Source organism: Xenopus laevis, chromosome 2S (assembly GCF_017654675.1).
Source record: "Xenopus laevis strain J_2021 chromosome 2S, Xenopus_laevis_v10.1, whole genome shotgun sequence".
NCBI classification, from domain to species: Eukaryota; Metazoa; Chordata; class Amphibia; order Anura; family Pipidae; genus Xenopus; species Xenopus laevis.
In genome coordinates this window covers 1321526-1334320 of record NC_054374.1, presented here as the reverse complement: position 1 = coordinate 1334320, position 12795 = coordinate 1321526, and the positions used below count along the sequence as shown (strand labels likewise).

At 36.6% G+C, this 12795-nt stretch overlaps 1 protein-coding gene across 1 annotated transcript in view; it reads left to right on the top strand.

The window, feature by feature from the left end:
- Nucleotides 1-6484, top strand: part of mxra5.S (matrix-remodelling associated 5 S homeolog) — a 43264-nt gene extending 36780 nt beyond the window's left edge. Inside the window, exons 6-7 of the mRNA XM_018248767.2 lie at nucleotides 2067-2967; nucleotides 3799-6484. Of these exons, the coding sequence (XP_018104256.1) occupies nucleotides 2067-2967; nucleotides 3799-5704 (2807 nt within the window). The 3' untranslated portion in view covers nucleotides 5705-6484. The remainder of the gene's footprint in view (nucleotides 1-2066; nucleotides 2968-3798) is intronic.
- Nucleotides 6485-12795: the final 6311 nt, after the last annotated feature.

Genomic DNA, 12795 nt, shown 5'->3' with positions numbered 1-12795 from the left:
GTAGAAGGTGAAAACTCACAATCCTTACCAAGATGTGAAGGGCCACGGTTAATGTGAATTCTTAAGTTAATCATATTGGGCAAGATTGAAATCAATGAAAATTTTTTTTAGAGCTATCATGGAAAAACGTATGGCCAATATTTAGTTTGTTCCTGTTTTTCCCACGGAGCATCTTCATTTACTAATCAGTGAGAAAAGTTTTTCTTAATGAATTGCATCTGGCCCTCGTGACAAACTGGACTTGAGTATGGAGATAAGTCTCAATCAAAGTGAAACTAGCCCATTTTGTGTTGCTTCTTTATCAGGACCTTTGTAGTGTTCTTCAAAGATACAGATAGGACTGTAGCAATGTTCATTTTTTTCCACATTTAAAGGGGAACTTTGTTGGAAATACAATATGAGCTTCATGTGAGATTTCTAAATATAATCTGATCTAATATATATATAGCTAGATTTTCAGTAACATAAGCCATTAAAAATTCAGCACTGTTTCTGAAATAATCAAATTGATCTTCACTATCTCCCTCTCAGCAGTGTCAGATTTAAAATGAACCCTTAAAGTGGCCACACAGACAGATTTAAGATGGCAATTCAGATCCTTTAGAATTATTGAGCAACTTATGTGTATGGGCCCTCCGACCGGGCCCACCTGACTGATATCTGGCCAAAACCGACCAGCTGTGGATCAGGCAGGTCTGATTTTTCCTGTTAAGACTGCATGGGCTAGTTGATGCAGGCATTGATCTTTTAGCTCCTATTCCTGTCATTGCAATCTGATTATTTGACCCTAGGACTTACAAGGTTGGGCGTATTGGGGGAAAGATCGGCTCATTTAGAGAGAACGTAGGTGGATAAATTAGAAAAATATTCAGTTAATGTATATAGAGCAATTACTAATGGGGGCATCTCTAGCTGTATGAACCCAGGTTTAATCCTTAAACTGTGAACAGACAAAAATGAGGAACACCAACAAAAGATGTTCAGTGCCTTCAATGGCTACAGATATGGATACATACATATAAAGAGAGTAATGCATTTTGGTAATAAATATGGGAATATATCATATTATAATATAACAACCAAAAAAGAAATAATAAACAAAATTCTTATATAATGTGGTTTATATGTTTATATGTTTTTTTTCTTTTTTAAGATTTGTACTTTATATGCTTGATGGCATTAAGGGGGTGATTTATCAAGGTTCAAATCTGAATTTTGGCCACGATTCATATTTTTTTGCACATAAACATACAAATTCGAATTATATTTTCAAAAACTCAAATGTCTGGTATGTATTAAGCAAAAAAAACCTCAAATGTTAAAAAAAATCAGCATCTAAAAGCTGGCAAGTTTATGTAGAAGACAATGGGAGTTGTCCTAGGGAAAATACGAGCCATTTCTTAAATTCGAGTTTTCAAGTTTTAATTTGAGTTTTCAAGTCTGTAAGCTCACAAATTCAATATTTTTAGGCCTATAGACTCAAGTTTTTTCATGATTATATTCAATCGAGTTTTTTAAATTCTTATTTTTTCATAAATAAGGAAACATTCTATTTTTTTTAAAGTGTGAGTTTATTCGAAGTAAAAAATACTTACAAACCTCACAAATGTGTTTTTTGATAGATATGCCCATAAATGTGTAGAGATTGGTAAAAAGGAGAATGCTTTCAACTAGTAACTTCACTATAAGATATTCAGAGGAACAAACCTTTCATCAGGCCTTGTAACTCATAGCAGCAAATTGTATGCTTGTAAACGCTACTTGCTGATAGGTTGTCTTTATATTACTAAAACTGGAGCCAAGTTATCATCTGTTATTACATTTCCACTATAAATTGTCTATATTTGTCCAGAGTAGCTTCATATTTCTTCTAAATGCTTATGAACAAGTTCACTTTTTTATTCAACTCCCCATTTTGCCCCCATTAGATAATAACTTGATAAAAATTAATGAATCTTTACATGCTAGTAAGCACGGCATGTCTTGCCGGCGCTACATAAATAAATGATGATGATGAAGATTTTAGTAGAGATTATCTTTTTTATTAATTGATTTTTTTATTTCAGGAGCAGTAATTTCAAAAAATACAAGGATGCAACGTTTTGAGGTCTTGGAAAACGGTACTCTCAGTATTCAAAAACTTCAGTTACAGGACCATGGACAGTATTTGTGTACCGCGCAGAACCAGCATGGCATCGACAAGATGTATGTGACCTTGACTGTGGTGGTCCAACAGCCTAGAATATTAGGACCTCGTTATAAGGATGTTACTGTGTACATTGGAGATACAATTTCAATGGACTGTCCTGCAAGTGGTCTACCATCTGCGCACATTTCTTGGATATTCCCAGACAGAAAAATAATACGGACCATATCAGCTACAGAAAGTCGTATTAGGCTTCATGAAAATGGGACATTGACAATTAAGGAAACAACCTTTACTGACAGAGGAATTTTCAAATGTGTTGCTAGCAATGTGGCAGGAGCTGACAGTCTAACAGTAAGGCTTCACATTGCTGCCTTGCCTCCAATTATTAAACAGGAAAAGGAAGAGAACATTTCCCTTCCTCATGGTAACAGTGTTTATATCCATTGTTCTGCAAAAGGCGCTCCATCTCCGAATATACGTTGGGCTCTTTTTGATGGTACACAGGTTCGGACATCCCAGTTTGTAAATGGAAATTTGTTTGTTTTCCCAAATGGAACATTGTATATTAGAAGCTTATCACAGAAAAATACCGGAAAATATGAGTGTATTGCCACAAACATTGTTGGAGCTGCCAGAAGGACAATCATGCTTGATGTAAAAAAGTATGCAACGAATGCCAAGATCACTGCAAGTTCCCCCCAAAAAACTGATGTGACATATGGAAGTACTCTGCGCCTGGACTGCAGTGCAGCTGGTGATCCATGGCCAAGGATATTGTGGAGACTTCCCTCTAAACGAGTGGTGGATTCATTCTTCAGGTAAAGTATAATAGATTTTCTATCAGATATGAAAAAAATATTCAAGTAGTCTAACATGTCTATTTTCCTTCCCTTCTTGTAAATGGTAACTAGTTCAAAGGAACAGTTGTAGGGTATATGGGCTAAAAATAATGTGGTTAAACAATTGCATCTATATCAAAGGATACCTTTTGTCTTTGAGCCCTGAACATGTGGTGTAATGTGCTCTGCCATTATGAATGTTTTTCCTATGGAAAATTATAGATGCACCAGATTTTTACATTCAGTCCAGGAAAGGTAATATAGATGAAGATCTTAGAAGGACGTAATAAAATGTAAAGAGACAGATGGAAAAAGTTAACTTGCAACGAAGCTTAAAAAGAAGATGACACCTGTTTATACTTTGGAAAAAGTTGCTTGTTATATTTAACATTCATAGGCTGACATTGTTTGGTTGTCTGATAATTCTCTTGCATTGCATTAAAGTGTGGTATGGATCTGGAGACACTGGAACACGTTAAACATGCGTTGCAAATGATATGGGGCTGGTTCTATTGATGTCAATAGCAAATATTCCTACAGAAGAAAGCTCCATAAAGGATCTCTTAGTTTAGTGTGTAAATATTCAGTATGTACTTAAGGAACCATTATGACAAAAATACTTGTGGGGAAAATTGAGACAAGAGTTAAAGGGAATATGTTACATATGTTACATGAGGGCATAAACAAAAAGTGCCCCAGCATTTGTTAACTTCCTTAACTTAAATCTGATCTTGAATGGTTATGTTAATAATGATCCCATTACAGAGGACATATCTAACTTTGCTTTGTTTTTTGTTTTTTCTGAAACAGCTTTGACTCCAGAATCAAAACATACTCCAATGGAACACTTCTTATTTATTCAGTTACTGAAAAAGATGCCGGAGACTATTTGTGCATGGCACGGAACAAACTTGGAGATGATTACCTGGTTCTTAAAGTAAATGTGATGATGAAACCTGCTAAAATACAGTATAAAAATGAAGTAGACCACAAAGTTATGTATGGTGGAGATCTAAAGGTTGATTGTATAGCTACTGGTGTGCCTAACCCTGAGATTTCTTGGACTCTTCCTGATGGAAGCATGATCAATAACATTATGCAGTCAGATGACGGTGGCTCCAGGACAAGAAGATATGTTGTATTTAATAATGGAACCTTATATTTCAATGAAGTAGGGATGAAGGAAGAAGGGCACTATACATGTTATGCTGTAAACCAAATTGGACAAGATGAGATGCGTGTCAGTGTGAAGGTAGTAGCAGAAAAAGCAATTATTAAGAATAAAACCTACTCTATACTACATGTGCCTTATGGGGATGTAGTCACAGTTTCATGTAAAGCAAAGGGAGAACCTGTTCCCAAGATCACTTGGCTCTCCCCTTCAAACAGACCAATACCTTTGTTATCAGACAAATATCAAATTTACAGAGATGGAACTCTTCTGATTCAAAAAGCACAAAGAGCTGATAGTGGAAACTATACATGTATAGCACAGAATACCGGCGGAGAAGACAAAAAGATTGTGTGGATCCAAGTTAATGTTTTACCACCTACAATAAATGGTTTCTCAAATCACACAACAACCATAAAACAAATAGCAATGAGAGATTCTCGACTTATGCTAGACTGCAAAGCGGAAGGAGTCCCAACACCACGGGTCATGTGGGCATTTCCTGAAGGGGTGATTCTTCCTGCTCCCTACTATGGAAACAGAATTACTGTGCACCGTAATGGGACGCTTGATATCAAAGTTTTAAGGAAAACTGATTCAGTACAGTTGACATGCATAGGCCGAAATGAAGGTGGAGAGGCAAGATTAACTGTACATCTGACGGTTACTGATCCAACAGAAAAGCCTAAATTCAGTATTGAACATGAAAATATTGTTGTAAGTGAGGGACAATCAGTAAGTTTAAATTGCTCATCCCATGGAATTCCAGTGCCAGAGAGAATATGGTTTCTTCCAAATGGAACTGAAGTTCACAACAGTAAACAGCTTCACAGATTATACCATAGGAATGATGGCACTCTGCTCGTTGGGTCCATAGCAGTATCTGATGCAGGAACCTATCGGTGCAGGGCTATAAACATTGCTGGATTTGCAGACAAATTTGTCACTTTACAGATCGGCCGTAAACCACAAATGAAGAATAACTACAATAATTTAATCAGCATAATTAATGGCGAGACATTACAACTTCATTGTTCAACACATGGAGAGTCCCAGCCTCAGATTTCATGGACACTGCCTAATGGTGTGATTCTTGATGGTCCACAAACCAGAGGTCGCGTTTCCTTGTTATGGAATGGTACTCTTGTTGTGCGTGATACATCTGTGTACGACCGAGGAAGTTATATATGTAAAGCAACAACGCAATATGGCTCATCAACAATGAATGTTCCTGTGATTGTCATAGCTTACCCTCCACGCATTACTACTAGCCCTGCTCCTGTTACTTATGTAAGACCTGGAAGTTCTGTACAGTTAAACTGCATGTCCATTGGAATACCAAAGCCAGACATCACATGGGAATTACCTGATAAATCTGTTTTGACTGCCGTAGCTCAATCCCGTTTATATAGAAACAAATTCCTTCATCCTCACGGGACACTGGTTATTCAACACTCTTCAAAAAGAGACACAGGATACTACAAATGCACAGCTAAAAATATACTAGGGGCTGACACAAAGACAACTTATGTACATGTGTACTAAGACCTATCATTCTACAGGTAAATGCCCAGGACGACTGCCAAACAAGTGCAAATTATACTGAATTGTTATTTGTAAATGGTTTTGATAGATCTCAGAGGTGTCTCTCTGTCATTGTGATGAATTGATTCTGAGAGCTGTTTGGTAATTGTAATACCCTATCCACAACTGAAATTAAAAGACTAAATTGAGTAGTAAGGACCATGAAATCCAGATAAACCCAAAGGTAGTAAACACTGGGCCCATCTGGTTATGGTTAGTGAGTAATACAATGTAGTGTTGCCTTTTATGCACCTTACTACCAAAGAAGTATTAATTCCACAAACATCCTACAGTGATATTTTTTTTACTTGTATAACGTATTCATTTTCCCTTAACTCTTATAACGTCATCCTTTTGGTGATCTAGGAGGATGATAAATGCATTATTTGTAGAGACAAATAGGTAAAACACCTTTCTGTATGATAGCACTTTTGTTTTTAATGATCCTTTTATGTACCAACATATACCTTGGAGTTAATATTTCATCCTGTACCATTTCATTCCCACCTCTGAACTGGACTCTGATAAACCTGTTGATATACAAATAGAAAAAGATCCCTTAACTGGTGCTTAATGAATATGTTTTATATATATTAGTTATCTTCTCATGAGACGCAAAGTCGGTCTATCAATGTCTCATTTTATAAATTATTGGTCTTTAAAAGACTTTACGCAAAACTGTGTTTATATTATTAAATCAATGTACTGTACATTTTATAATAAATATTTTTTTCCCAACAACCACTAAGATTGTAGTCGACATTACTTTATAAATAACTGATAGCAAGAAATATAGACCATGATTAGGTAAACTGGGTTTCTTGTATAATTAACATAAATATTCTTTAAACATAACAAATCACCCAAACTCTTAAGTTCTTTGCTGGCTGTGGGGGGTCTTTGCATACAGTATAAAGAAAGAGTCTTATATCCAGAATAATAAATTATTATTAGCATTTGATACTTTAAAAATACAAAATGGCTTCCTATAATACTATATATTAATACTTAGTTATTTATACTATTTATTAATAGGGATGCACCAAACTCAGATTCCTTTCTGGGTCTGGCCAAGTCATGGGTACATATTGGCCAAATACCAAACTAAACCCTCACAAAAGGTGGCAAATAATGTGTGAGCAGAAAAGCTGATTACATATTAATCCATTATATGGGTTCAGATTTCACTCAGCCAGGCTCTTGGATACAGTTGAATCCAAATCCTGCTAAAAGTTACTCTGATTTAGCCAAATCCCAAACGTATTGGGGATTTTGTGTATCCCTATTTATTGAAAATACTTTTAAGTCACATACATAAAAGCTGTAGAAAATGATCCTATATATTATATGTAAATATTTATAATATATAAATATAAATAAAATAATCCTATGTATTTATCATATACTGTACATATAGTTGTCAAAGAAAGTATAATATTTTCACTGATGGAATGAATGTATACTGACAAGAGATTTCCAAGAATTGGTCACAAATTGTAATGGAAACATGAAGGTGAAACAAAAACAAAAGAAGAACGTATAAAACAATTTGGCTCAGTTTATTACTGGACTGATGGAGAGTTGTAAGAGTTCCAGACTCTATGGAAGTACAGAAAATCAAAGCCAAGAAATTCTTCTTGTATTTCAGTGCACAATAGTAGGTTTCTGGGTTGGTCAGACGTGTCAGCACATGAAATAAATGAACTATAATTGGCATGGATAAAGTAGGTGTTTTGTTCCCTAGGACATTAAACTAAGTTGTAAATTGAGAAATATATTTGTATTCCTACTGTGAAAGGTTGTTATATAAATTACTTTGTTCCCTGAAGATCAAATAACAAACTCTACAAGATCACCAGCTTGTGTATGAAGAGCTTTCCAGTAAATATGCAACAGTTTTTGCATGATATGTTTGAAAATGACCAACACCATAATTGTTAAATAGCAAACTGCATTTAGTAGACCATGAAATAGAACAATAAACCTTCATTCAGCCTGTATTTTCATTCTGAAAGGACACAATTTCACCACCAATAGAAATGATCAGATTCTGTTACTTCTTTCTCACTGGCTGAGCTTTGTGATGAGGTGGGATGCTGATTAGATGACATGTTTAGCTAAAGGGTTGCTGCTCCCTATAGAGATAATGGTTTTCACAAGATCTGCTTTCTTTATGACAACTGTAGGCACATTGATGGGTAGATGCAGTAAATCTTTCAGATCTCAAAGTGAAAACACTCACCAGTATAAGGAAGGGGTCCAGGTGCACCACCCAGAACCTTCAGCTGAGGGAGCGGATAACCGTATGGAGAAATTGAGCAGGCACTTCCAAGAACCAATCTTCCAGGCAGACTTTTCAATTAAAAAGTGTTTATTGAGGTGCACTAGGACACAGCCACTGCTTAATATTTACACATACTTGCACGTCATTTTAAATAGTTTTGGATATAATATAAAAATAATAATTACTGTGTTTTCATTTCGCTTTTAGTGCATTACAAATACCCAGGACATTGCTCTAAAACAGGATACATACTGGCTGACGTATATTATGTACGGTAGAGACAGGTCACTGAAAATATCATTCTTTGCAACTTGCTAGTTTACTAGAATTACAAGTTTTCAGTCTATCTATCCTCTGCTATTCCCTGCACTGCTGCATCTGACTACGTGTACATCTGACACATTGTTGCAGTAGTCAGCTTCCCCACAGCCTAGTCCTAGACTATTTCTTACAGTGCCTTGTGTGTTTTAAAATTAACATAACTGTGAAGAAGTAGTATCACAGAATTGTGCAAGAGTTATTGCTAATTAATCTATAATGGGCAGTTCCTTAGTATTAGTTTTGGGTTTGCAGACGCTTTATCACTGGAAGGTATAAAGTGCCAGTCTCCCTTGGGTGCAGCTTCGTTATGTAGGGCATTTTGCCATATTTCAGCTTTAGCACAATTTTGCCCACAGTAGAGCCTTTGTTGAAAGGTAACTATGTAAAATGAATATGTTTATTGCCAGTGGATCTCGCATGCACCGATTCCTCCCTGGCACTCCCTGGATTCTGTGTAGGAAATGCTCTTGAGCTGATTCCGTCATGCTTGACATCTCCCTTTCCACAACCAAATGAAAGTTCTGTTTTTACCCAGATTTGTGCAATGAGAGCTACACAGACAGTCACATTTTTTCCTAATTTAATTTACATTACTCAGAGAGCTTGAAATGTGATATTCTGTAATAAAGTGCTCCTTCTGTATCACCAAAACTCCAATGTGTAGTTGGTGATTATTCATAAGCTCTTTCATTTGAAAGGAAACAGATCACAGATTTTCACATTCACAAAACACATCAATTCAAATTAATTTCCTTCCTTAACCTACTGTAGAAGGGACCTAAAGGAATAACCACAGTACGGCACCCAGTTTTTTATGTTAAAAAAGGGAAAGTTGTGTTTTCTACTAGATTTCAAACCATCGTGCAGGGGTGCAATGAGGTTGTGACTACAAAATTCACAAAAAGACAAGAGATCCTTTGCACTCAACCATTATCAATATATTAGGGACATTTAGGGGCCGATTCACTAAGGGTTGATATTCGACTAGGAACTAAAATCCTTAGACTTCGAATATCGAAGTCGAAGGATTTAGGGCAGATAGTACGATCGAACGATCGAAGGATTATTCCTTAGATCGAACGATTAAATCCTTCGAATCGAACGATTCGAAGGATTTTAATCCAACGATCGAAGGAATATCCTTCGATCAAAAAAAGTTAGCCAAGCCTATGGCTAACATTGACTTCGGTAGCTTTTAGATGGAGATGATGACGTTTTTTTTAAAGAGACAGTACTTCGACTATCGAATGGTCGAATAGTCGAACGATTTTTACTTCAAATCCTTCGAGTCGAAGGTCGAAGTAGCCCATTCGATGGTCGAAGTAGCCCAAAAAAAACTTCGAAATTCGAAGTTTTTTAACTTCGAATCCTTCACTCGAAGTTAGTGAATCGGCCCCTTAGACTTTGTGGGCATTAAGCTACCAAAAATGCCTTCCACTTTAAACAAAAGCAGATGTATCAAGGGTCGAATTTTGAAGTAATGGGAGTTTTTTTTTAACTCCTATAACTTTGAAATTTAAATAAAAAAAAGACCAACTGATATTTATTTTAAAAAAAGTTTTTGCGGGTGAATGGGCTGTATTCAATCGTTCGAATCGAAGTAACATCAAATTCGATTCAAAGTATTTTCAAAAAACTTTTGATTTTTCAAAGTCCACCAGTTGACTCCAAATAGGTTCTAAGAGGTCCCCCATAGGCTAAAACAGCAAGTTGGCAGGTTTTAGATGGTGTATGATTGAAGTCGAATTTTTAAAGAGACAATACATGATAAATTTTGATATTTGAATTTTTGATTTTTTTTAAAAATACGAATCAAATTTTGACTATTTCCTAGTCGAAGTACACAAAAATAGCTCGAAATTCAATTTTTTTTACCCCTGATATATCTGCCCCTTATTGTTTGGGATCCGTTCTCTGGAAACCCATTATCCTGAGTGCTCCAAATTATGGAATGGCCATCTGCCATAGACTCCATTTTATACAAATAATCCAAATTTGTAAAAATGATTTCCTTTTGCTCTGTAATAATAAAACAGTAACTTGTACTTGATCCCAACTATGAAATAATTAATCCTTATTGGAAACAAAACCAACCTATTGGGTTTATTTCATGTTTAAATGATTTTCAACTAGACTCAAAGTATGAAGATCCAAATTACAGAAAGATCCTTTATCTGGAAAAGCAGAGCAGAACCTTAATGCTGGGGCAGAGGGTATTGCTTTCATTTGCTTTTTTCCCAGACATTGAAATCCAATTCTAAAATATAAATAACAGATTTCTGTTTGGGAAATATATGAAAGAAATATAAATACGGCTGAGTCAGGAAAGCCCTGGAGCCATAAGCACAGGGGCTGCATGACAAGGGATCCGAATGAGCAGCAGTCAAATTACACTGGTCCAGGTTAGAGATGGGCACAATCACATGTAGCTGTGTTTAGCTGAGAAGGAATCAATTAAAGAAGGAGATGGCCGGGCCCAGGGGCGGAGTCAGAGAGGGATGTGATGTCAGGGGAAGAAGCAGTTCACTTCCTTATCATTTGAGCAGGTACAACCCTCTCACTCTCCCTCATTTTGCATATTCTGCGAAATGTGAGGAGTTTTCCTCTTTATTTTTTCATATTATCTATTAATAATTTTTTCTGAATGTGCTGTTACTTTGTAGTTTCTGTATCTTCCTACAGTTTAATTGTGAGAGTCTGGATCGAATTAATGAATGTCAAATGCTTGATCCAGGGAATGTTTCTGATCACCATTGGGGTCTGGAAGGAATTTTTTCCCCTCTTGAGGCATAATTGGCAGTGGCTTTGGGCTGGGGTTTTTGCCTTCCTCTGGATCAAAACATTGCATTTTATGTTTTATTTGTCACAGCAGTGGTAGGACCTTGCCAGGGTAATGCACAGGTAAATTTAGAAGAGGGAGAAAGGAGGTTCTCTCCTGTGACTGCACAGTGGGTTGATACAAACGCTATTACTGCTTGTGCTGGGGGGCAGCCTGCTTGGATTTCCTAAAATCGAGACACTGAAGATGCAGGTCCGGCAGCAGAGCTTCTAAACTTCTCTCATGTTGCCAGAACAGTATAATATTAATATCTTGTTAAATATTCTTTAGAATATTGCCTTTGGTTAAGCTGGCAAGGTCCTATTTATTTGTTAAAATGTGAATAAATGCTGTGGCCATTGTACACCCACCTCTGTCTCATTAAGGTATGTAATAATGGGGTTCAGTGGGATGGCTCAAGGCGAAGGGTCAAATTAAGGAGTCACCTTGATATGGACAAGTTTGTTTAAAGAAGTTCTGAAGTGAAGCAAACTGAGGATAAGCTGGGGTTCAGTACTAAATATGCATGTTAAGGCCTTTCTGTATGTGGTTTTAGACTTTCTCTGTTCTCACACAGTAACTGATTATCACACAGACCAGGCACATTGCCAGAATAGATGCAATCAGATCTCTATAGAACAGAACAATAGAGTGAATGTACATCTGCACTGCATTTGTTGTCCTGGAACAAAGACACATCATGCGAGATGCAGCAATTATATGCTGTGTGCGGCTAAAGGGAAGATAAAAATAACTTCTGTAATACTAAGGGTTAGATATAATCAGCTTGGGCAAACATGAATGACATACATCATCTGTTTTAAAGAATAAGAAACACCAAAATATGAACATTGATACTCTGCAATTGAGAATCCCTATGAGTGCAGTCAAGGATGTAGCTCTGTACGTCTGTCAGAAGATGTTTTCCTCCTTCTATAGGAGAGAGGCAGGGAGGAGAAATCGAGCGCCGCCAGATGGATCGTCGCCATGTCGTCTTTTCAGAAGAGGAGCGCAAGCGTAGTATCTGTAAGATATTTCTTAATAAAGTCTATGCAAATGTAAAGTTAAATGTGTGCTGGTGGGTTTTTTTCGTTAAGGGCAAACACATTTTTTATAAAAAAAAAAAATTCATATTACTTTTCCTTTAAAGCAACTCTACATGGTGATGCATGCATGTCCTTTAGCCTTGTGCTATAATGTTGAAATGCAACACTTGAAGCATGACACCCAAGTGATGGTCTAGTGGTTCCGCAGCAGCTGAGGTTGTGGGTGAGGCATTGAATAGGTTAAGAGTATATGGGCTCTAGAGTTATGTAGTGGGGAGTTGCACTCTACCTTGTTACTAAACTATTAATGTTTTCCAGCTGTTATATGTTTACCTTCCCATTGTTCTATTCATAGGCTGCTGTGAAAGGGAGGGACTTGTTGTACAGCAGTATAGTTTGACTGTTTATCAGAGAACAAGTCGCATGGCTGAGGGCACCTGGGAACAACATGTCTAGCCCCATGTCAGATATTAAAATTAAATATAACAAAATCTCTTTTGGAACAGCACTATTAACTAGTGACAGTATCCCTTTAACATACCCTGTACTGGTCTGCGATTTAACAGCAAACATCTATTTGATT